This window comes from Marmota marmota, unplaced genomic scaffold (assembly GCF_001458135.2).
Source record: "Marmota marmota marmota unplaced genomic scaffold, marMar, whole genome shotgun sequence".
Lineage (NCBI taxonomy): Eukaryota > Metazoa > Chordata > Mammalia > Rodentia > Sciuridae > Marmota > Marmota marmota.
The window spans coordinates 11,041,598-11,067,980 of NW_025999853.1; the positions used below are offsets into that span (position 1 = coordinate 11,041,598).

The 26,383-nt window shown below is 38.0% G+C and overlaps 1 protein-coding gene across 1 annotated transcript in view; it reads right to left on the reverse strand.

Annotated features, from left to right (window-relative positions):
• Window positions 1–3,631: 3,631 nt before the first annotated feature.
• Slc17a8 (solute carrier family 17 member 8) overlaps window positions 3,632–26,383 on the reverse strand; it is a 48,678-nt gene continuing 25,926 nt past the window's right edge. The window contains exons 5-12 of the mRNA XM_048803263.1: window positions 23,868–23,955; window positions 15,235–15,321; window positions 14,737–14,876; window positions 14,456–14,605; window positions 13,457–13,589; window positions 11,951–12,061; window positions 7,137–7,264; window positions 3,632–5,438 (exon numbers count right to left, since the gene is read on the reverse strand). Coding sequence (XP_048659220.1) covers window positions 5,094–5,438; window positions 7,137–7,264; window positions 11,951–12,061; window positions 13,457–13,589; window positions 14,456–14,605; window positions 14,737–14,876; window positions 15,235–15,321; window positions 23,868–23,955 — 1,182 coding nt within the window. The 3' untranslated portion in view covers window positions 3,632–5,093. The remainder of the gene's footprint in view (window positions 5,439–7,136; window positions 7,265–11,950; window positions 12,062–13,456; window positions 13,590–14,455; window positions 14,606–14,736; window positions 14,877–15,234; window positions 15,322–23,867; window positions 23,956–26,383) is intronic.

The window sequence follows — 26,383 nt, forward strand, 5'->3', positions numbered from 1 at the left end:
CTTGGTAATAAATCATTTGATCTTCTTCATTGAGTTGCCATGATAATTAAATAAGATTATATATGGAAAGGTTAGTCTAAAGCCTGGAAACAGCTATGTATGTAATCTAAAGGGAAGTTCAGATTCCCAAACTTGGTGATTAGCTGAAGTTTGAACCAAACCAAAATCTGTTATGTTCTAATTAATTAATATCTTTGTGGCCTCTGGTCTCTCCTGGAGGGGGATCAGTGTTCCTTCCCATACGAAGATTTACTCCCTACAACCTAGTTCAGGCCTCCAGAAAGCCACATAGCAGGGTCACAACACACCTCCCCTGTGCCCCAGGTGCTAGGAACTGAGCCCAGGGCCTTGCACATGCTAGGCAAGCAGTCTACTGCTGAGCTATGTCCTTAGTCCTGGGACATTTTTGACACTTGGAGTTAGGTGATTATTTCATCATGCTGTGAGAATTTCTAAGTCCCTGAATCAAGGCTGAAGGTGGGTGTAATTAGTGCTAAATTGATAATCTACATATTCCTCTTTATCCTCTAGCCACCCTTGGAGTTAGATTGGGGTTATGTGTCTAGTGCAGGCCTTTGTCTGGAACCAAAAATTATGGTATCATTTCAGAGAAAAGCACTGAAGACCCAGAGTGCCTTCTCCTTTTACCTTCACGGTGAGGCCAGTCGTCATGTTACAAATAGAGAGCTACAAAATGGTAAGTGGGGAAAAATATATCCTCTATACATAAGTGACCATCTAGAACAAGCCTCCACTCCACCCCAACCCAACTTACCTCAATTTGGAATACAAGAGAGAACTAAATATCTGCTGTATTAAATCACTGAGATTTGGGGTTTAATTTATTGCTATATTATCCCCAGGAAAATACAGTTGTTTAAAATAACTTGTGAAGACAAAATAAAAGAGATTTCAATGTCTACTGATGACATACCAGGTAATTCAGACAACCTTCCCACTAGGAAAGTTGAACAAAACATTTTAACAATCTGCTTGAAAGCATTGGAAAAACAACATGGTAGTGAAAAATTATCAGCTTGCCATCTGACCAACCAAGAAAAGATGAAAATCCAGAGAAGTGAGCTTGACATTTGAGGATACTTTTCTCCTAGGAGCATTTGTTAATTCCAGCAAAGTCAGTGTTTGATAGCTGAGCAGTATGTTTGATGGCCTGGTATGGAGGGGAACACAGTTGGACACTGGTAAGAACACAATAGTGTGAATTGGAACCCTGAAGTGCTGTCCTGTAGGAGAGGATGAATTGGAAGTAAAAGAGCCTTCACACAGCTTGCAGCCCAGCTTCTAATCATCAGGTGGCCCAGAATATCTCAGGCCCTGAAACTGGACTAAGGTGATCCCATATAGCTAATGGGCTCAGGCTCCTTGAAGAAACAAACAAAACTTTCCTGGAGGAAAAAGCAGGGGGTATTGTTTTAAGCTAAAAATTATTCTTCAAGCAACTTTCCAAATACAATGTCTAATACAATAAAGAAAACAAGGCATCGGCCCAGATAAGATTATATGAGCAAGAACCAGCAAAATCAACAGAAAATAGGAACAATTACATGGCTTCCACATATTGGCACTGATCTGAATTTAAAACTTTAGCTTACTAAATACAAGGTCGAAATTTTTACAAAAAAAAACTGTAAATATTTATTTATTTATTTATACTGATGATTGAACCCAGAAGTTCTCTAACACTTAGCTACTCCCCTAGCCCTTTCTAGTTTTTATTTTGAGTAACTCAATAAGTTACTCAGGGCCTTGAAAAATTGCTGAGGCTACTCGTGAATTTGCAATCCTCCTGCCTTAGTCTCCCTGGTTGCTGGGATTATGGGTGTACACCACCAGTCCCACCTTGGAAATATTTTTAAGAAGACTCAGCAGAAATAGAAGAAGAAGCAACAAAAATTCTAAAACTGAAAATGCAATAACTGAAATTAAGAAAGCATTGGATGAATTTTTATCAGATTAGAACTTGCTAGTCAACTTACTTTATATACAAACAGAGATTTGAGAAATTGTGGTATATATGTGTAATAAGAATTGTAATGCAAAAAAAAACAACAAAGTACATGTATAAAGACATGAATTGGCATGAACATACTTTATATAAAAAGATATGAAAAATTGTGCTCTATATGTGTAATAAAAAAAGAACTTGCTAAAGAAAGAAAGAACTAAAAAATAAATCAGAATTACATATAAAAAGGCAAGGCTAGAAAATACAGAGGAGATGGTCAGAGACTCCTAGAGAGTATAGAGGGAATGAAGCAAAAGAAGTGTCTTAAGAGATAACAGCTCAATAGAGGTAGAGAGGGGAAAAAAGAGACAATACTGAGAATTATCCAAAGCTGGTGTAAGACATGGATCTACAGATTGAAAGTTAGGCAGAGAGGCGCAGTGGTGCACTCCTGTAATCGCAGCCACTAGGGAGGCTGAGGCAGGAGGATCAGAAGTTTAAAGCAGCCTCAGAAATGATGAGGTGCTAAGCAATTCAGTGAGACCCTGTCTCTAAATAAAATACAAAATAGGGCTGGGATATGGTTTAGTGGTTGAATGCCCCTAAATTCAATCCCTGGTGACCACCCCCCCCCAAAAAAAGAAAGTTTTATTATGTGAACTTGGCAGAGAAAAGAAAGGCGGAAACTGTTCTTTTTAAGTCAAAGATAAACTCTGAGAGTTCTGGCTTATATGAAAGGGTGAGATAAAAACAGAGAAGGAAGAATGGGTCTGTTGGGGTTGGAAGGAGGTAGTATGAAGCAGAAATAGCAGACTCCAATTTTTACTTGTTGAATTTAACATACAAGCAAGAATAACACTGGTTCATTATTTCTTGAATAACTATTATTTTTGTCATGATTTTCATGATCATCCAAAACTTTTATTGTTTGGAAAAGTCAATCAAGACTTTCTTATCTCAAGAATTCAACACTCTCAGGTCTTTCCTTCCTGCTAGAATCTATACTCCACCTCCAAGTGTTGCTCTACAAATGGATGTTTGCAGCAAAATGTACAAAGACAAATGTGGTATTTCTACATATGAAACTAATTTCAAATGATGGAATAAACACAATTTTCTATTATAATCTGTAATATTACATCAAAGCTTATCTTAAAGGTTTTTTGTGTGTGGTATATTTAGTTATTTTGTTTTATTAACACAAAAAAAATAATCCACTGGCTACTATAAATTTTTTACTTAAGAAACAGGACAATTTTCACAATAAACTCTGTGTCTGATGAATGAAAGTGACATAGGATGCTTTCTTTATGACTGAAAAATTCCCCAAAAAGGTTAAAAGATGATATCAATAATGTTTGGTATTTAATGAGCACTTTTATATTCTAAAAGGGGCTTACATGGATTAATTCCTTAAAGAGATTTAAAGATATCTTATAAATTATATACCAATGATATAAAGAATATTATTTAATGGAAATTCTGGCAATTCTTTTTTTTATCCAAGATTATTCTTGTTTTGTTTTGTTTTTGTTAGTTCTAATATTATTCTTTTTATAAAATACATTATAATTCCACAGATACAACTAGGCAACAGAAATATATATGGGAAAAAATACTTTACTATAATATACTACAAGAAAGTCTATCTTTTTTTCGTGATATTAAACTTTTCTTCCAAAAATAATAAAATTTTCAAAATCAATGAACAGGAAAATAATTTTATTTTTAAATAATCTTTTACATGCCACATTACATTTTTAAATATATGTAGAGAGTACCCACGTTATTGCCTGATGCAATCAAAGATGAGTTTTTCAACACAGGTTTAATTGTCTCAGTTTTTTTCATTGTAGTATTTCCCTGTAGAACTACTGCTATATTGTTGTGGCTTCCCTGCATATCATTCCAAAGAAAGTTATTATGAAAAGTTCCACCATAATTTTGTACAATTTAATTAAACTTCTTAATATAATCACAAGCAGGAAAAGGCTAAAGACATATTTTTTAAAACAGAAGATTCTTTCAAGACAATTTTATCTAATAAAATGCACAAACCTACATCTGAAACTATTAAATGTCTTAAAGATTTGTAATTTGAAACATTATTTAACCACATTCTTGATATTACAAAGGGTTAAAATTTAATAGTCAACCCCTTGTTTATTTCTTTTCAGCCATGCTAACTATTGGATTCCTAGAAATTTGGCTCTCTTGCTTAGCTTTTTTTTTTTTTCCACTTCACTAATTTGAATCTCTCATATAATTTGTGACCCTGAATATTTTAAAAACCTGTGAATTTATAAAATGGTTGGGTTCTTCAATTAATATAGGACCCTAAGTTTCTTAGAGTCCAGACAGTCATTTAATGTTTGAATTCCCTCTGCCACTCCCATCCCCCACACCTACCCCAAAGAGAATTACCCACAAGACATTTCATTCCATTTCTAATTTTCATTACTAATAATGTCTTCCCTATTCTGAGCTGAAATCTTCTTTCGTACAACTGCCACTCATTTTGGGCTTTGCCAATCTCAGCACTAGCCCTGGCCAGATGACCTTGGGCAAGTTAATGTCTTGTTGCTTTAGTTTCCTTAGTTGTAAAATGGAGATAATAAATGTGTGTTATCAATACATGGAGATTAAATAAAAATGTTTATAAAGCACCTGGCACAACAGAGGGCCTCTAAGAATGGTACCCTGTATTAGAAATAAGAAACCCTCCTCTGCATGGCTGCCATCTGAGATGTGGTAGCAACTATCATTTACTCTCCTCTTGATCAAACACCCCCATTTCCTTCCATGTTTCTTTGAACAAAAAGATATTGTCTTCCTTATTCTTCTAGTCATTCCTTTTCACATAAGTTCAGTTCTTTGAGAAAAGGGTCAACTGCCAATCCAAATATATATGTATTAAACTATTTTATCAACTGAGAACAAACTCTATATTCATGTCATTGCAGAATAATATTTTCTTTTTTACATTGCTATTTAATCTTCTTCCTTTCCCCTCCTACCTCAAGTGTCCCCATATGTGGCCCTCTGGCAAGCTGGGCTCTGAGGAAGGCAATAAGTATGGATACTTTATGGTTCTAAGTGAGGAAAAGACAGAAGCACCTCTCAGATATTAGGATATATCTGAGAAGTTTCCCTCTTCGTTCTGGTAGGACGTCAGTTCTCCCTCCTCGAGGGTCATATCTCTCTGTCCTCTGTGTTCCTTCTTCTGGAATTCACAATTTTGAGTGGTGGCGCCATAAGATATCTTCTTTCTGGGACTCACAAAAGTCTCGTGGTTGAGTTCTGTCTCCTCAGCTAATTCATCTTGGTCAATGATTCCACATTTCTCCTCACAGAGAGACTCTGGGTCAGCCCAATCCTGTTTCTCCCCAGAAGCAAAGATGCCATAGAAGATCACACCACTATAGTGCACCAGTGCAGCGATGAGGAACACATTCTGCCATTCCTCCCGGGTCTAAATGGAACAAAATGCAATTAATGTTTTCACCAAAAACAGAGATTTAGCAGTGTGTTCTGAAGGCCTTCACTGAGACAAAACTACCTGCCAAACCCAAGGCAACACTGTGCTTCTTAGGAGGACATGGTCAGACGCTGCATTAAGACTATAATGAGAGTTGGGGTTGTGGCTCAGTGGAGGAGCACTTGCCTAGCATGTGTGAGGCACTGGGTTCAATTCTCAGCACTGCATATATAAATACATAAAATAAAGGTCCATCACAAACTTTAAAAAAAAGACTAGAATGAATGTGATTTTGAATTTAAAAAATACATTTTTAAAATAAATGACATGCAAAAATGCATGCTGCACCATTGCATAGCTCTCCTAAACATACAAATGTGCTTTCCTCTGTCATAGTAGACTAAGCCACACTTGCTTTAGGACCCAACGATTTTAAATATCAGAAATCTCTTTCTGGCTTACTGTTGGGTAAACAATATTTGAGCCATTGAAGTGTTCAACCTTTATGATCAGTAGCTTATTTATAATCATATTTTCTACGTAAAAAGTAGTAAATCAAAAAATAGGAACTTGGGTATAGATCAGCAGTAGAGTGCTTGCCTCGCATGCACAAGGCCCTGGATTTCATATCCAGTCCTGCAAAAGTTGGGAAGGATAGTATTTAAAGTAAGCGGAAAATAATAACTTAGATTGATAGGCGTGTTACCGATCTTATCATCTCATGAACAAAAAGGGGAAACATGGGGCTGGGGCAATAGCTCAGCGGTAGAGTGCTTGCCTAGCACATGTGAGGCCCTGGGTTTGATCCTCAGCACCATATACAAATAAATAAATAGAATAAAGGTGTTTAAAAAAATTCCTTCCTTTAAAAAAAAAGGTGGGGGGGGGGGGGAACATGGATTCTCTGGCTATCTCCAAATTCCATCTTCCTTTTTTGTCAACAAGCAAGGAAAGTTACCTCACACTTTCTTCTCAAAGAAGATGGAAGAATATCTGAAGTCATATTTGTAATAAGCAATTTGACTAAGAAAATAGGCCAAAACCCCATAGCAGCAAATAATTCCTGATTATAAAAAGTGGATCCTGAAATTTTTTCCCGATAGAGATACAGAAATCAAGTGGCCTGTGGTTGAACTCTGGATGGGTTGCAGGATCTCTCTGTACCTCCCATGCTAGTGTAAATACACAAAGGCTCAATAAAGACTGAGTGCCACACCCTTGAAGGTTCTTAGGAAGGATCATTAATGTCTTGTTTATTTTGCTTCTGAACAAGGAAGTAGAGCAGCACTAATATTCTCATGCTAGAACACACTAGGCAATAGATGGAAATAACCTATAAAGTTTAATCACTTCAAATTATAAAACAATCTTGGTAACTCATTTATCCTGAGTTGATGGCCTCAATTTCTTCTTTGGGTCTCTCAGTGGTCTCTGTGACCTTCATCCCTGTCCCCTACACCTTTATTTCTTAGTTGAGAAAACATGGAACCAAACAACAATCAGTCCTGGTGGCATCAAGTAATGATATAAGAAATAGGAGGAGGAGGAAAGAAGAGGAAGAAGTGGTTCAGCAACTTCATCAAGGTTAAGGACACATGTATTTACATTTACAGGCTCAGGTACGGCCTTGAGATCTCAAGTTTTGCAGCACTTCTACTGTAACCCATAACCACGAAGGAGACCATTCATTACCTTGTGCTTGGTCATTGCACCAACAATGAGGGGACAGACCATTCCAGAGAGGGTTCCCACTCCATTTGAGATCCCCATGAGAATGCTGGCATAGCGGGGAGCAATGTCGAGGTGGTTGACGTTAAAACCTACAGTGAAGCCAAAAACCTCAAAATCAGAGTCAAGAATGGGATTTCAGATATCCTTTGAGAAACACTTGTTGTGCCCCAGTTCTCATCAATCCACTAGATACCCTCTAGTATATGACAAATGGGCCCTCTACCAAGAGGCCTCAGTTTAGCACTGCCAGGCTGTGTCTGCACAAAACAGTTAAACATGCTACTACTAGCAATGTCTGCTTGGGTTCTGGATGGGGAGAATTGCAGCATGTCTGTCCTGTAGATCTGGAACTCCAAAACATAGTGTTTAGGGAATCCTGAAAAGCCAAAGCCTGCACCACATCTTTTCAGAGTAAACAATCAAATTTGTAGAATCCAACCTTACTCTGTAATATGCCCCCTCCTATCCCCAGACTCACTCCTAAAAGGCCCTGTAGGTAAGTCTGCCTTCATGTCCATGCAGCTTACAGGAAAGGCTGGGTTTTGGTTTTTGTTTTTTAAATAATAAACATTTGCATAAACATTAGCAGAGCCCTCTCTAATTGATAAAAACACTTTCACCCACCTACTTGATTTGGAGTCTGTGCATTTCGGATTTGAATTTTATTTCCACCTCATAATCAAGTGCATTTTTACCTTAGTTCTCTCATCACTAAAGATGAGGATCCTCATCAGTAAAGTTGGTGGTCTTGTGATTCACCTCCTAAAGATACTGTGGCCTGAGACTCAAGAGAAACGGGTATTTGGGAGCCCTTAGAAAACAGCTGAGCTATTGTAACCACCATCACCACTGCTGCTTCCACTGTCATTGCTAAGCATTTCCCTGTCTCTGGGGTCTTCTATCAAAAGTGGTGAAAGTGGTAAAATAGGAGGTAAGATAATATGTTGCCAACACCTCACTGTAGAATTCATTTGTCAGGAGAAAAGAATGAGTAGAAGGAAGGGGAAACCAGTGAAGGAAGGAAAGGCAGAGCTATGTACAAGGCTTGAGGCAGTGGAAATCAACTTTGCCAATACAGCCCAAGGGTGCATTTCAGAGTCAGTCAGACGTCAGCTCTGAGGTGCAACCCGAGTCTAAGGATTTAAACTTCCTGAACCTAAGTTTCCTCATCTATAAATTGGGGGTAGTTATTCCCATACATTTTTGAGTCTTAAATTAAATGCATGAACCTTCTATAACTGATAAAACACTTTCTTTTTTTTTTTTTATTTTGTGGTTCTTTTTCTTTTTTTTTTTTTTGTTTTTTTTTAATTTTTTATTGTTGGTTGTTCAAAACATTACAAATTTCTTGATATATCATATTTCACACTTTGATTCAAGTGGGTTATGAACTCCCATTTTTACCCCATATACAGATTGCAGAATCACATCAGTTACACATCCATTGATTTACATATTGCCATAGTAGTGTCTGTTGTGTTCTGCTGCCTTTCCTATCCTCTACTATCCCCCCTCCCCTCCCCTCCCCTCTTCTCTCTCTACCCCCTCTACTGTCATTCATTTCTCCCCCTTGTATTATTTTTCCCTTTCCCCTCACTTCCTCTTGTATGTACTTTTGTATAACCCTGAGGGTCTCCTTCCATTTCCATGCAATTTCCCTTCNTCCAGTTTTCCCAGCACCATTTGTTGAAGATGCTATCCTTCCTCCATTGCATGCTTTTAGCCCCTTGATAAAACACTTTCATGTGTTTGAATGCATGTTGAATACCTGCTACCCAGAGGTGAGAGCCAACACCTATACTCTTGATAGGTTGTTAGCCATCTGTCTTATTTACCACTACCTCCCCTGCACTAGAAAAGCATCTGGCATAGAGTAGCCACTCCCTAAGTATTTGTTTAATTAATAACTAATTTCAGTTACTGAAATTACAGCAAGGGGTTGTAATTTTGTTTATTCATATCTTTGTTTCCCTTGTTTGTTTGTTTTTTAATTCTCTTTCTGTACAAAGAACCTGGAAATAGGATTTAAAACAAACATTTTTTTTTCCTAATCTTGCATATTGTTTGGCTGCTTTTTTCCTACCTCCATTCATGGAACATTTTTGAGAAAACCATTTCTGTAATAAACATACCTTCTCTTTCAGATCAAAGTGCCAGCAAGTCAGAATATAAAACAGCTGCAAGATTAATTAATCTTACAGTTCATTTGAATGTGATAAATACTTTATTAGAAAAGAACCCAGAGATAAAAAGCAATTAATGATTGTCTAGTATTATATTCTGATACAAAGCCTAGGCATCTGTGTTCAGCTAAAGATAATGTGACAATATCTCAGTTTCTTGATGATTGCTCCACAATCCTAGTGTTCTGGGTGTGGGGGCAATCATCAAGAAACTGAGATATTGATAGATTTTTGTAGCAAATGAGAAATTGGGAGAGTCTGTATTTTCTACACAGAACATCTCCCAAAGTGGCTGTCACTCGGGCTTAGCATCTTTCTAGCCTCACGTATTAAGATTGTCTTGTGTATAATCAGCTCCCGAATTGTGCCAGTCTTCCCCAGAATCCTTATCTATTCCTTGCAAATTTTGCAGACAGCAGATCCTTAGGAACTATCACCCTCATGGATACAGTCACTCCCACAGTGTCATTGTTGAATCAGATAGACCTTTATTTTAAGTTAAGCTACTCAACATATTTAGGTAAATTAAATTACCTTTCTGAGCTTCAATATCCTCATCAGTAAAATGGACATAGCAATTTCCTTATCATAAGGTTGTGATGGGGATTAAATGAGAGCTCGTGCTTTAAAAGTGGCAAGCATGCCATAATCCCAGCAACTAGGGAGACTGAGGAAGGAGGATTGCAAGTTCAAGGCCAGCCTCAGCAATTTAGCAAGGCCCTAGGCAACTTAATGAGAACTTGTCTCAAAATAAAAAGGGCTGGGGATGTGGCTCTGTGATTAAGCATCCCTGGGTTCAATACCTAGCACCCCCTCCCCCAACAAAACAAAAAGAAGAAGGAGGAAAGAAAAAGTGGCAAGCATGAAGTGTTTTTTTAAAAAAAATGGCAGCAGCTGTGATTGGGGGCATTGGGTTTCTCACCTTCTGATTGTGACTTAATTGGCAATCCAAAGGAAAGGAAGTAATATGAACCTGAACGTTTCAATATCTCTGAAGACAGGATATGAATCTCTTTTGCATCACAGAGTTATCAAGGGAAGGTGTCCCTCAACATCCTACTGGAAGAAAGTCATGACTGCTCTATCCTGGCTACTCAGAGGATGCTATCAGCCACACTGTGGCTTGTTAGAAATACAGACCTCAGGCCCCACTCTGGACCTACCAAATCAGCATCTGAATTCTGCAAGATCTTAGGGTAGTTTCTAAAGTTTGGTAAGCAAGGGTTAGTGTGCATAATAATATAGCAATAGCAACAGTGAATACTTAAAATTTTGTTCTGCCCCTGATGCTGTGCTAAGGGCTTCAAATACCTTATTTCCACTTGAATGTTAACTTTCTGAGGGCAGAATGTTTGATTTGTTCACTGTATCACTCCACTGCTGAGAGCAGTGCCTACCTAGTAGAAAGTGTGGGGGAATGCATCAAAGATCTCCATCCATCCTCCCAACAATCCCATGAAGTTGTGGTTGTCTCTCTCCAATCTCTGGATGAGAACTTAAATAATTTAGCAAATTTTTCTTTTAAAGTGATAAGTAGTTAAGGATGGTCTCACACCCAGGTCCAAACCCAAATTCCTAGATACAAGCTACTTTGAAAGTAGACATTTCTTCCCAGTTTATTCATTAGCTCTATTTACATTTCATAGATATCTCAAGCCCCTATTTTAGAGTAGTTTAGACCAAAAGTTCCATCTTCTTTTGTTCTAGCACATTACCACTCTATTTGATATTAAAGGTAGGCTGAGATAATGAGAAAAATATAGACAGATGACAGGTATAACTAACTGTGTTTCTGTCCTTTTTTCACCAACCATATGGCATTAGAAAAGTTCCCAGTTTTTCCGAGTTTTTGTTAAATATCAGTAAAATAATGAAAAATCAGTAAAATATTGATACCACTACTTGCTTCACAATGCTGTGAGATAGATGCAATTATATGAAATTTTTGGTACAATTTTTATTGCAATATTTAAAAATTAGACAAACAACTAAATTTTGCTTTCCCATCCAGTTTTGCACGGGGAGCTTCTGAAGTCTATTAGATATGACATGGTTGCACACTGGCTTCTCACTTACAGTAGATTGATTTCTGCCCCTGTAAAATGGGGATCCTAATAGCACTGATACCCCTAGGGTAGTTGTGGGAATGATAGGGCTTAATACACATGAAGAGTTTTGAATATGATTCATCAAGGTCAGCTCATATCATCATTACTATTCCTACCTGCTCCACCTGTCCTGAAAGTCCCCTTCCCTCCCCAGACTTCCATTTAGAAAATGGAGCCTTCATTTTCTAAAATCTAAGGAAGCTTCCTTAAAAAAAAAAAAAAAAAAGTAGGTCTCTGCTTGTGCCTCAAGGAAGTCACCTGCATTTGTGACTTTTTCCAGGGCAGAGTAAGTAGGGACAACCCCAGCTTAAATGGATGTCTAAGTCCATCCCAGTCATCTTATAATGTCTCCCATTAGACAGACTCTCTAGGCAGTGAAGTGGCCCTGTTCCTCAGAGTGGCCTGGCTACTGAAGGAGGGGGCTACAATGGCCTGTCTTTCCTTCCTCCTAAGACAAGATTCAGACACACTAAGGATACTTTACCTGAAATGGCAAAGCCACTAAATCCTACAGCAAGCACCAGAAAGGAGATAGCCACCCCTTTGGTGTGGGAAAAGCCAACCACCAGGAGCAAGGTTGCCTCCATGCCAAAACCTGCAAATGGAAACATTGGGGGGGGGAGTGTCATTTTCATGTCAGCTAGAGGTTATTAATTTATCAAATAAGAATGAATCCATATTTCCATGGGCCTAGGTTTTGCTCCATACATTCTAGCACAATGCTATTACCCAGATGGGATAGTCTGTGAACTTGATAACATTATCTTGGTGCACATTGAACACCAAATGGTTCCGGTGATGTTCCTGGGATGCAGAATGTTATTAGTCACTTCATGAGTAGTTGTACATACTCTTTCTAAATACTAAAACTCTTCTACATGCTTTTACTGATTCTTTGTTTGACTACATAGGTTATGGCCTCCCACATAAAAATAACATGACAAAATGGACATAGTGCTGTACATTTGTGATCACGGTTGTTCAGGTGGCTAAGGCAGGAGGACTATGAATTCAAGGCCAGCCCAGACAATTTAGCAAGATCCTGTCTCAAAATATTTTTTTTTAAATAGGGGGAGGAGTGTACCTCAGGGATAGAGTGCTTGCCTAGCAAGTGTGAAGCCCTGAGTTCAATCCCCAATAGCACAAAAAAATAAAATTAAAATCACACAACAATATTAATATTTATTGCCAGAAATGGCCAGAAAGCTGTAGTAGATAAATATCTGAAATAAAAATCAGGGCCTGACTGCTTGTAACAGAGAAAGCAAAATTCTTCACCAAATCTTAGATATTTGCATAAAAACACAGCAGGACAAAAGTACTTTCTGTTCCTTTCATTCAAAATAAGTGAGTCCAGCACAATAAAAATGGATGAGAAAATTATGAAGAAATTTCTTCTCATAAAAAAAAAAGTCAGCCCACAGCAGACAAATAAATACCATTTGCAATATGTGAAGTGCCCTGGAAACGGGGAGACAATCAGCGATGCTTCATTCTGGAGACTGCTGATGCTAGACATCTCCACACCACTGACCTACAGTTACATCAAAGGCAACATACCCAAACCACGTCTCAGTTCCCCTACTTTTTTACTCCTATGAAAAATGAAGCAACCACCACCAATAGGTTCTTTGTTTTCCTTCTCTAAATTAGTCTACTAATATTCGTGTTTAGGACCCAGATTATAAAAGTCAGATGAGATTGGCATTCAGTTCCACCTCAGAATCACTGATTGTGTAATCCTGGACAAGTTACTTCACCTCTTCAATTCCTCACTGGAAAAAAAAATGGAGATAATAATATAACCTTGTAGCATACTGGGAGACGAAATGCAATTGCATATGTGAGGTGGATGGGCACTGTTCAACAAATGGATACCAAAAGCCCAATGCAGAAACTTGAGAATCATCTTGAATTTCTCTTCTTTCCTCTGCTTTCACATAAAAATCTATGGGTTTGTCCTCAAAATATCTACCAACTTCTACAGTACCTCCACAGTTCATGATCTTTCTGACAGCAGTTGTGGTCAAAATTTTCCTGCTTCTTAAATAATCAGCCAATTGCCCTCCAATAGGCACAACGATTGTCATCACCATGTGTGGGACTGCCGACAAGAGACCCACCTGGAAGGAAAAAGCACATTTCTTCTAAGAGATGCATCTGTCATTTCCTGCTCCCCCTCATTCCACTGCCCCACAGCCTCCACCAAATTTAGTCATTTAATGTGGGATCCAGGATGGTCTGAATGTCAGAATAAACACAACGAACAAGTGAATGATTTTGAACATGATGATGACTCTTATTCATCACAGAGGCCCCAGCAGCCAGCACAGGGATCGGTACTTAAAAGGCAGACCACTTGGCACAGAGTAAGTGCTCACTGGTGGCAGCCACCATTTGGTGACTCTACTAGTTCTTCCATAGTACCCATAGCTATGCAGACATAGACCTCTGCTAGGCTCTTGCTTCTTCCCTGTAGGAAGAAGATTTTTTTCTTTTATGATGATAGTTTGTTTCACCATCAAAATCTTCCCTCCCTGTAAACAGCCTAATGAAAGTGGCTGGGGACACTGAAGGACATTCTTTCTAAACCATCCCAAGCAATTGTTATTACTGCTACTGCCAGCACTATGGAGAGAAGAGCATCTGAAAATGAACTTTTAAGGTTCTTTCTATGGAGTAGTTTATAGGGAGAAAAGAAAGCACATCTTTTTATCCTTAAAATACATTGAGTTAACTTCAAAAACGCCTTGAAATTAGGTACAAATAAAATTTTTACAAGCAGCTTAATACAGCTCTGATCCTAAGAAAAAATTAAATATCCAATATACCATGCCCTGAATATATAACTTGTCTGACCTCTAAGTTATTAGATGTCACAGACCAGTTATGAGTTATAATCAGCAATTTAATTATTTTATCATACAAATATATTCTCAGAATCAAGGGAGTTAAAGTTCAAGAATATTTGAAGCATATGTGTGTTTACCTTACTTATTGCAAATCCAAAGACCTCTTCAAAATAAGCAGGCTGACTTATTAAGAGTAGATAAAAGGTCCAGCTTCTACAAAAATTTGCCACAATGATTGCATAAACCGGCAATGATGTGAAAAATCTTTTCCATGGTGTATTAAATTTCTAAAGAGTGAAAATATTATGAGATTTTTCATGAAAATATTGGCATCTTATTTTTTTAAGAGTATGACACAATTACTAAGAGAAATAGCCATATGAAAGAGGCAAGACTTTATCTTTCCATTTAGACTTACATTTAGACTGGCCAAGTTGGCACCTTCTCCAATGCTTGTCTCTATATATGTCTTCTCCTCATTGGATATTGTGGGGTGAGCTGCAGGGCACTCATAGGCCTGCAACAGCCAGAACATGTACCAGATAATTCCAAGCATACCTGCAGTTAAAAAACAGAAGGCTTGATGATATAGTCTAATTGTCTTCCTTCTCTCAATTTTTCAATTTTTAAAATATTCCAAAATTACAATAAGAATTTCTCAGCTAAGAGAAATTATTTTGTTATATTTTCCTGTTGTTGTTTACAGGCATTTAAAGAAAAATAATGTTCTACTAGTTAAAAAAAACAAGTTTAATAAAAGTATTAAATTAAACACAAAAAATAAGTGTTCCTTTTATGTAATAAATTGGTCTTAGTGACCTCTATTTTCATATAATAAACTCTTAGCCAAACCCTTCTAGAATTAAGCGCCATCTTCATGAGTCATGGTGTGAACACATAATGACAAACCACTCACCATAAATATAAAAGACAGAGGCCCATCCAATGTACTGCACCAATACCCCAGCCAGAGGCATGGCAATCACTGCACCCGCATAGGAGCCTGGAATCAGAAAAGATGGAGGGAAATTGACCAGTCACCATGCAAACCTTCTCAACCCATTTTCATGTGACAAAGCTCAGGACAAATCAAACTGAGCCTGGGTCTGACTGCCTCTGTGGGACGAGCCAGGCTAACTCCCAGTGTGCCTAAAACAGGACTCCCAGGAAAGGAAGGCTACCAGGATACCCTTGAGCTTCACCCAGGGACCATCCAGGGATTAGACCAAGATTTCTCAGGTGCCACAAAGTGGAAGGACATGAGAGAATGGAATCAGAAGATGAGAAAAATCTAAGAGAAATTTTTCAAATGTAAACAGGCACAATATTGGGTGCTGAAGATAGTAAGCGAAAGAACATATGGAACCTGCCTTGTAGAGTTCACAGCTGGGAGGATTCTCACCTCCATCCTTAAATAAGAGACACTGAACTATTAAAAGGATTATGTTTTTTTATAGACTTGATGTTTAAAAAAAGAAAAAGAAACAGTTGAATTCCAGGATGGCAGGAAGGCTCTTGTCTCCATTCACTTCCCAAGTAGATACATTTTGAAAGTTTATTTCTGTGGAATAAAAATTATAGGAGGCCATTATTTTGGATGAGGTTCTTGCACTGGACCCCAACAGACCAGACTAAAAATCAAAATGAAGTTACTCATGCTAAAGTTTCACCAATCCAAAATTAAACTATTTATCTAACTTTTCTTTTTTGGTGTTTACCTATATTTTATTTATTTATTCGTTTGTTTTTAATGAAGTGCTGAGGATCAAACCCTATGCCTCACATGTGCTAGGTAAACAGTCTGCCACCGAGCTACAGTCCCAGCCCCTTATCTGACTTTTCAGGAAACCAGGAGAAATGAGAGAACAGCCAATATCCCAAACAGGCCAGTTTAATTGGCATAATGGAGTTCTCCATGTCTTAATACTTAGACAAAAAAGGTAACCTGATGTTAGCCAGATATTTTTTATTGTTCTATGTATTTGTCCCTGCTGTCCTTCAAGGAAAGTAACTTTGAAATGATCAGTCTGCTTTTTGTTCTTTGTTTCTGCTTTTTTCAGACCTTTTCTGTCCATAAAATCAACCTCTTCTGTTCAAGCCATTTGAAATAATCATTTTATCTTCTGAAATGAACTGCTGCTGATTCTACAATCAAAAATAAAGCCAATTAAGATCCTTAAGCTAGCCAGGTGTCCATCTGTAATTCCAGCAACTTGGAAGGCTGAGATAGAATTGCAAGATGGAGGCTACCCTGGGAAATTTAGCAAGACTTGTCTCTAAATAAAAAGGACTTGGAATATAGCTCACAGGTAAAGCCTCCCTAGATTCAATCCCCAGTACCAGAAAAAAAAAGATATTTAAATTGTGGTAATTTTGTCCTTTTACATTTCTTACTTTGTAAATACTTAACCTTGTAAATAGTTACCTATGTAAGGTAAAATAATAAGATATCTAGACAAGATAATAAGGGCTACAGGCAGTGAAGTGGAGCACCTGTCTTCTACAGCTACAGGACATCTGGAAAGAAAACACTACCCCTGCAAACTCCCAACAAATACTAACTGAATTGAAAAATTACTATCTGAAACTCCCCCTGGGCCTTGGATGAGAAATTCTTGCTTCATAAAAATAAGCATCATGTAAGGAAATTCCACATTCCAGAATCCAATGCTAAAGAAGATTTTTAGGAAATGGGAAGTGGGGGATCTTCCAGAGAAATGGATTAAACCATATCTTTCTGAACTGGCCTGACTTTCTAAGAAAGGCCCAACATGGAATCTGGAATCATTAATACTATACCCAAGGAAGTTGAAAGATTCATTCACAAATAAAATAGGAATGAAATATCTGTCTTATGAGGTTGATTTGAGGGTAAACTAAACTATGTATATGAGATGCTTTGTAAGCTATAAAGGGTTACATAAACACTATATAAGCTAAACTCAAGTCCAACATCATTCTAAATGGACAAAAACTGAAAGAATTCCCTCTAAAAAACTGGAATAAAACAGGGATGTCCTCTTTGATTCAACATAGTCCTGGAAACTCTAGCCAGAGCACTTAGACAAAAGAAAGATATCAAAGGGATAAAAATAGGAAAAGAAGAACTCAAACTATTTCTATTTGACAACGACATGAATCTATGTTTAGAAGACCCCAAAAACTCTACCAGAAAACTTGTAGAACTCATAAATGAATTCAGCAAAGGAGCACGATATAAAATTAACACCCATAAATCAATTATGTTCCTATACCTCAATGATAAAACAACTGAAAGAGAAATAAGGAAAACTATCCCACTCACAATAGCCTAGAAAAAAATAAAATATTGGGGAATCAATCTAACAAGAGAGGAGAAAGACCTTTACAATAAGAACTATAGAATACTAAAGAAAGAAATTGAAGAAGACCTTAAAAGATAGAAAAACCTCCCATGTTCTTAGATAGGCAAAAGTAATATTGTCACAATGCCATACTACCAAAAGTGCTATACAGATTTAATGCAATTCCTATTAAGGTTCCGATGATTCAATGATGTTCTTCATAGAAATAGAGAAAGCAGACATAAAATTCATTTGAAAAAATAAGAGGACCAGAATAGCCAAAGTAATCCTCAGTGAGAAAAGTGAAGCAGGAGGCATCACAATACCAGACCTTAAATTATACTACAAAGCTATAGTAACAAAAATGGCATGGAATTGGCAGACATGAAGACCAATGGAATAGAACAGAAGACACAGAGACAAACCCACAAAAATGCAGTTATCTCATACTTAACAAAGGCACCATAATTATACATTGAAGAAAAGATAGCCTCTTCAACAAATGGAAAACTGGAAATCCATAGGTACTAGGATGAAATTAGACCCCTATCTCTCATTCTACACAAAACTCAAAGTGGATCAAGGACCTAGGAATTAGACCAAAGACCCTGTGCCTACTTGAAGAAAAAGTAGGCCCAAATCTCCATCGTGTTGGCTTAGGAACTGAATTCCTCAACAAGACTCCTAAAGTACAAGAAGTGAAATCAAGAATCAATAAATGGGATGTATCAAACTAAAAAGCTTCTTCACAGCAAAGGAAACAATCAAGAACATGAAGAACAGCCTAAAAATGGGAGAAAAATTTTACCACCTGCACTTCAGACACAGCATTAATCTCCAGGATATACAGAGAACTTAAAAAACTTAACACCGAAAAAACAAATAACCCAATCAATAAATAGGCAGAGGAATTGAACAGACACTTCATAGAAAAATAAATACAACTGGTCAAAAAATATATGAAAAAAATGTTCAACATCTCTAGCAATTAGAGAAATGCAAATCAAAACTACACTGAGATGTCATCTCACTCCAGTCAGAATGGCAATTATCAAGGATATAAGTAACAATAAATGTTGGCAAGGATGTAGGGGAAAAGATTCACTCATACATTGTTGATTCACTCATACATTGACAAATTTCCCCATACTGGAAAGCAGTATAGATTTTCCTCAGAAAACTTGGAATGGAACCACCATTTGACCCAGTTATCCCGACTCCATGGTTTATACCCAAAAGACTTAAAATCATCATACTATAGTAATGCAGCCACATCAATGTTTATAGCAGCTCAATTCACAACAGCTAAACTAAGGAACAAAACTAGATTCCCTTAAACAAATGAATGGATAAAAAAAAACCTGATACATATACACAATTGTATATTACTCAGCCATAAAGAAGAATGAAATGATGGCATTAAATGAATGGAACTGAAGACTATCATGCTAAGTGAAATAAACCAATCCTAAAAAACCAAAGGTTGCTGGGCTGGGATTGTGGCTCAGTGGTAGAGCGCTCGCCTAGCACGGGCGGGACCCGGGTTCGATCCTCAGCACCACATAAAAATAAAGGTATTGTGTTGTGTCCATCTACACCTAGAAAAAAATATTTAAAAAAAAAAAAAAACCAAAGGCTGAATGTTCTCTCTGACATGTGGATGCTGACTCACAATGGGGGTCAAGAGGAGGGAGGAGTGGAAGTTCACTGGTTTGGAGGGGAATTGGGGGAAAACCAGGAGGGGACAGGAATGGGAAAGACAGTACAATAAATTACATAACATTCCTATGTTCATATATATATGAACATATATGTGTTCATATTTGTGTAACTCCACATCATGTACAACCACAAGAATGGGAAGTTAGGGGCTGGGGTTGTGGCTCAGTGGTAGAGTGCTTGTCTAGCAAGTGTGAAGCACTGGGTTCAATTCTCAGCACTTACATATAAATAAATAAATAAAATAAAGGTCCATCAACATCTGAAATAATTTTTTTTAATAGAATGGGAAGTTATACTCCACGTATGTATGTATGATATGTCAAAATATATTCTATTGTCATGTGTAACTAAAAAAAACAAATAAATTTTTTTTAAATAAAGGGTTATATAAACCAGATGCAGTAGCACATGCCTATAATCCCAGCAACTGGGAAAGTTGACACAAAAGAATCACAAGTTCAAGACCAGCCTGAACAACTTTAGCAAGACCCTGTTTCAAAATTTAAAAAATTGGGGCTGGGGATATGCTCAAATAGTAGCACACTCACCTGGCATGCGTAAGGCACTGGGCTCGATCCTCAGCACCACAGAAAAATAAAATAAAGGTATTGTGTCCACTAAAGCTAAAAAATAAATATTAAAAAATAAATAAATAATAAAAGGGCAAAAGATGTGGCTTAATGATAGAGTGGCTCTGGGTTCCATCCCCTGCAGTACAATAAATAAATAAATACTTACACAAATGCCAACTGTTATGGCTTTTGTCATGTACAGAATAACTGCACTTTTTTTTTAACCTCAGAATTCTTCAAGCCGATAAGGAAAGCACTTCAGTATGTATGTCAGAAAAAGGCTGCTGCTCTGACTGTGTGTGTGGAGAAGGTGGTCTTCTATCCCAGGCCGATATGCTGGGAGGGGGTAGGTGATACCAAGGCATGCCTGGGACAGGGAGGGTCAGGAATAACCAAGAGCAACTATGAGGCATTGAGTGCTTTCTGTGTGCTGAGTACTCTTCTGAGTACCCTGTCCCCATGATTTTATTCAGCCCTTCAGCTTGATGACTTGGGTGCCAATATTCCCAAATAAGATAAGAGAAAATAAATAAATAAAATAAAATAAATAAATAAAAATAAATAAATAAAATAAGAGAAAACAAGCCTAGGGAAGGTGGAGTAAATTGCCTGAGGTCACACAGATGTAAGTGCTTTTCTGTGGGACTCTGAAACCTTCACCTGTAATAATTCAGTCTTGCCTCTACCCAAAAAAGTCCAATAATTCCTCATTGTAAGGAGGAGTCTGTCATTGGGAAAACTACAACTTGACATTCTTCCCTGGCTATCCAACTCTTCTCTTTCCTTTCAGACAGGGCTCCAATGTCAGCTCCTTGAGCATTTCCCTAACAGCACTCAGCCTTTATATGGCGCCTGCAGGCCACCCTGGCCGCAGAATGCACTTGGCTTCCTTGTGTGCTCACTGTAGAGAAGGTCCCCAAAGACCATTGAGTGGCATGGGGAGGGGGAGTAGCAGACTTGGGGGTGGGGACAGTCCCCAATTCTTCCCCATTTACTATGAGGATTCCAATCTTATTTTCCTCACTGAGCCTCATTTTCGGTTTTTTTCAGCTGTCAAACAATGAAGTGTGACTAGATGTTTCCTAGAGTTCTCTTCTCACTCCAAAATCTTTTGATGAAAAACTAATGAACCCCAACCCTGGGTTTCCTTCTACTGACAGTTCCTGCGGATGTTCTTTAATAGTGCCACACCTTAACTGAGAAATGTAATAAGGCCAGTGACTTTGATCAGATAACTTTCCTTGAGATTCAGGCCATTTCTTAAATCAGCCCTATTAGGGTCATAAAAACATACTAAGAATGGGGAGTGGCTGCGAGTCATTTTCATTTTGCTGGGAAAATCAAAATGAAAGACCTTAACAAACCAACCATCCAAAGAAAGCAAGGTCAAGATTCCAATAATCCACAAGGTCAGCAGGGGTGGAGTCTTATACTCCTCTAGGGGTGGTATAAGTTCAGTAGTAGGGTGGAGATGTTCTTGAACTACAAACAAGAGGCCAGAGATGGCTTCTAAAGATAAGAAAGGCTAAAGATGTAAGACAGCTGTCCATGCAATTCCAAATGAGGCACTACACAGGGACATTGTTGAATAGTTCATACCAAATTCCCAACAAACACTTTACTGATATTGTTCTTTAAAGGAAATAAAGAGTGAGGATGTGATAAATGAAAACACTCACAGAAATAAAGAGGAAGAAGTGCAGGTTAGTTTGTCTTACGAAGGCATCTGAGCTTGAAAAATCAGAGAAGAGAGGTGGAGCAAGAGGAGGACTGAGGAAGCCCCTCCAGGAATTTCTCTCCACAAACTGACCACTTTGGGCTCTTTTGTTTGTGTTTGTTTGCTTGTTTGTTTTGAGATGCTGAGAATCAACCCAGGTCTTCAAACATGCTAGGCAAGTACTTTACCTCTGAGCTGCAACCCCAGCCCAGACAGACCAATTAGAACAGCTACTCACACACCAAACTATCTTTACAGCAGCTAAGGAAGCCAGCTAAACTATGCTAGGAAATACTAAGGAGGTTTAAAGAGGAAGAGTTAACAGCTTCCAGAATAAATTCTTTAATTATGAAAAAAAATAAAACTAGTATTTGGAATCATGCTGAGAGTAGATTGGCTCATATGGACAAAGACAGTAAAATAAGAACTCAGGGATTGTATGATACTAGCTCTTTGAGGAAAAGGACTTTGATTCCTACATAAGGAATCTGAATATCAACAAAGCAGAGAGATCTACTTAGGCTGGAGCAACAACTAGGAGTCTATGTCCAAATCTTCCCACTCTAAACTAGAACCATATCTTCCTAGAATAAAAACTAGGAATTTAACAGTAAAAGTTCCTAAAATGATTATATGACTAAAATGTATTCCAAATATAGTATGTAAAAGCAACTTTTCTTACAGTAAGTGATTCTTTCATAGGCATAAACTGGTTGGTTTGTTTATACTGGGGATTGAATACGGAGCCCTTTACCACAGAGCTACATACCCAGTCCTTTTTAAAAAAAAAAAATATATTGGGAATGCTTTTCTATTTTTATGAATCCAATGACTTTTTTTTTAATTGTCGATGGGGCCTTTATTTATTTATTCATACACAGTGCCGAGAACCAAACCCAGTGCCTCACACATGCTAGGCAAGTGCTCTACCACTAAGCAACAACCTAGCCCTCCTTTTGGTTTTTTATTTTGAGACAGGGTCTCCCTAAGTTGCTGAGGATCTTGCTAAGTTACCCAGGCAGCCCTCAAATTTGTGATCCTCCTGCCTCAGCCTTCTGAGTCACTGAGATTATAGGTATGCACCACCACACCGAGTAGAAATTGTTTTTTTTTTTTTAAAAAAGACTGTCACCTCTCATGGTGTTTATTTTAATGATTATACTATAATGAATCAATAAAAATAATAGTTATTTTAAAAAAGAGTGGGGGGAGGAAGAAAGCAAACAAAACAAAACAAAAAAAAATAAGACCAACCTAAGTTCCAATCCTAACCGCTTGGGCCATATAGCAAATTTTACACCCTAAGGGGCAAAAAACATACACTTTACAACTGTGTTGATGGCAGCAGCATATGCTGTCCATTTCCTGTTGATCAATACCTAGGTAAAACCCCTCAGAACACTGAGTCCTCCCAGTGATACCAGAAGGGTCAATCCCAAAGGGGTGGCTTAGAGTAAGGCAGACTTAGCAAGGTGAGGTTTGGAGCCCCAGGAATTAAAGTCCTATCATGACTTGGGGCCACTAGTCTATGCTGAGGTAAGATGAATGAGGTCCACTTCATTTATATCAGGAATATAATGGCAACAAGTAATTTAAATACCTCTGTGAAACCCATACGTGGTAGTAGTGTGAAGTAAGGAAAGTTCCATACCTAGAGTCAGGTAGTCTCATTCCACCTCCTCAATGGAGCATCTGTGTGACAGGGAGCAAGTCTTGGGCTTTAGTTTCAATGTAAAAAGAAGAAAAGTGGGAGGCTTAATTATCCCATCTCTTCTATTTTCATCCTTGGCAAATGTCATTTGTTGGCTAGTTCAACAACCACTTCTAACACCGTCTTTCTTCTCCTTCTCTACTGTAAAGGTGGGAAAACTAGACTCTTGCTTTCCTAACCCTCTCTGCACATAGGAAAGCATGACACCTGAGCAAAAGTAGGGTAGGGAGGTTTGCAAAAGGTTTTGACTTCCTGATGAAAGCGACACATGGAGCAAGCCTGAGAATAAAAAAATGATCACTCTAAGGACTGCAGAGCAGAAGCCAGAATCTGTCTATGACTTGATGGATCATTTGAGCCCCAGAACCAACACCAGCAACCACTCGCCTTTGGAATTCTCTTGGTGAAAAGAGTAGAGCCTATTTAAGGTCTTAGCAGGGTTTCAGTTACTTGGAGTCAAAAAGCATTTCTAAATGAAACGTGCTGAGATTCTAAGATCCTTACCACAAAAGGAAGTAGTGGCCAGCCGACTTCTCTCCAAAGGTGGTGCCCACTTGCTCCACATCCCATGGCAGGCTGGGTAGGTCACACCCTAGTAGAAAGATTGAAGATAGATTATTAAGTTTGACTCCAATTTCTGTGTTTAAAGCATGGATGCTGCCTCTTCACACAGGCTATAGTGTAAAAACCCAGTATAGACACACTGCTATAGATTGAAGTTTGTATCCCCCATCAAATGCCTATGTGGAAAGGTAATCCCCAGTATGATGGTCCCCAGTTGGAAATGGACCTCTGGGAGGTGATTAGGGCATGAGGATAGTCCTCAGGAATAGGATTGATGCCCCTATATGAGACTCCAGAGAGCACCGTTGCCCTTTCTGTACATGAGGACACAGAGAGAAGATGACTATTTGTGGTCCAGGAAATGGGCACGGAATCTGCTGAATTTGCCTGATACTTAGACATCCCAACCATGAGAAATAAATTTCTATTGTTTATGGCATTTTATTATAGAAGTTCAAACAGATTGAAAAGCCACTAAATAGCATAATACAGTTATTTTGACTTATAACACAGATACTGAAATTCAAACACAATTCAATGCAAGCATGGTGGACAGTTGGAAGGAAGTCTTTATATTTGATATTATTAAAGAATTTCAGTGTTGGAAGTGACTTCCACTGTCAATTCCCCTCATTGTTTAAAAAGTATTTTATTTTAATGAGGAATGCCATTTGATAACTTTTAACAAGGATTTTTTTAAACATTTATTTTTTAGGTGTGAGTAGACACAATACCTTTGTTTTATTTTTACGTGGTGCTGAGGATCAAACCCAGTGCTTCATGCATGCTAGGCAAGTGCTCTACCTCTGAGCTACAGGCCCAGCCCCAATTTCCCTCATTTTAAGACCCAGAATCTGAAGCTAAAAGACATTAAGTGTCTTCTAGATCTTTGTCTTCATGGCTGCTAATGTCGCATTCTTTCTACCACTTCAGTGTTTCCCAAAGTATGGCCTATATCCCTCCAGTGGGACTAGAATGGGACTAGAACTGGATTTGAGATGCAATAATAATATAAATCTTAGTTATAATAGTTACATATATATTCTAATATGCTTTAGACAAAAATATAAATAACAACCTCAAACCCATAATTTCAAAGATACTGTTGTGTAGACTAAGGGCTTTTGTTTTATTTTTGAAGAGAGTTGATCTAGGCAATAACAATGGGCAAACAGTAAGACAAGTCATACATGGATATGACAAAGGTTAGAGGTGAATGTCGGAGTTTGGAAAATGTTGCTATTCATCAGGAGTTAGTAAATATGACCCAATTTGACCCACCATTTGTTTTTGTACAAGATTTTTACATTTTAAAGTCCTTAAGAAAAAAATTAAAAGAAGATGCATGGCACACACAAATCATGTGAAAATCAAATTTCAGGATCCAAAATGTTACTGGAACACAATCCTCCCCATTTGTTTCTACAATATCTGGGGCTCTTTTGTGCAATAATGGCAGCATCAAGTAGTTGCAAGCGTCACCATATGGACTGCAAACCTCAAAATATTTACCTTGCAGTTCTAAATGATGCTGCTTCCTCCACTGAATTATATCTTCACATCAGACTACACCTTAGAAATTTACAGAGGCTTTTTTCTTTTTTTCTTTTGTCAGTACTGGGGATTGAACCCAGGGACATGGGGCATTCTACACTGAGTTACATCCCCAGCCCTTTTTAATTTTTGAGACAGTCTCTCACTAAGTTGCTGAAAGTCTTAAGTTGCTGAGGCTGCCCTCAAACTTGGAATCTTCCTCTGGAGTTGCTGGGATTATAGGTGCATGCCACTGCATCCAACAGAAATTTACAGATTGATTAATAAATGCATTTACAATGCCTTCACTAAAGGAAAGAGCTCTTGCTATGTGAACTGTGGGTTTAGGGCTTCAGTTTCATCATCTATTAGAATGAAAGGGGGCTGGGGTTGTGGCTCAGTGGCAGAGCGCTTGCCTAGCATGTGTGAGGCACTAGGTTGGATTCTCAGCACCACATATCAATAAATAAAATAAAGGTCCATGGACAACTAAAAAAATATTTTTAAAAAATGAAGGGGATTAGATTAGGTTATCTCTAAGATCACTACGGAATGAATAATCCTTTATTATGTATAAATGTGAAGGTGCACAAAGCATTTTAATTAAAATATTCATAACTACAACCATTACCAGAGAGCAGGAGAAGTAGGAGATAGGAAAACTGAGTAAAACCAAATTTTCTAAAGGACCATGCTGTCTTTAGCAATATCAAAAAGCATAAGGAAGTCAGGAGCAGTGGTGCACCCCTGTAATCCCAGTGGGTCAGGAGGCTAAGGCAGGAGGATCACAAGTTCAAAGCCAGTCTCAGTGGTGGCGAGGCACTAAGCAACTCAGTGAGACCCTGTCTCTAAATAAAAAACAAAATAGGGTTGTGGATGTGGCTCAGTGGCCGAGTGTCAATCCCCAGTATAAACAAACCCTG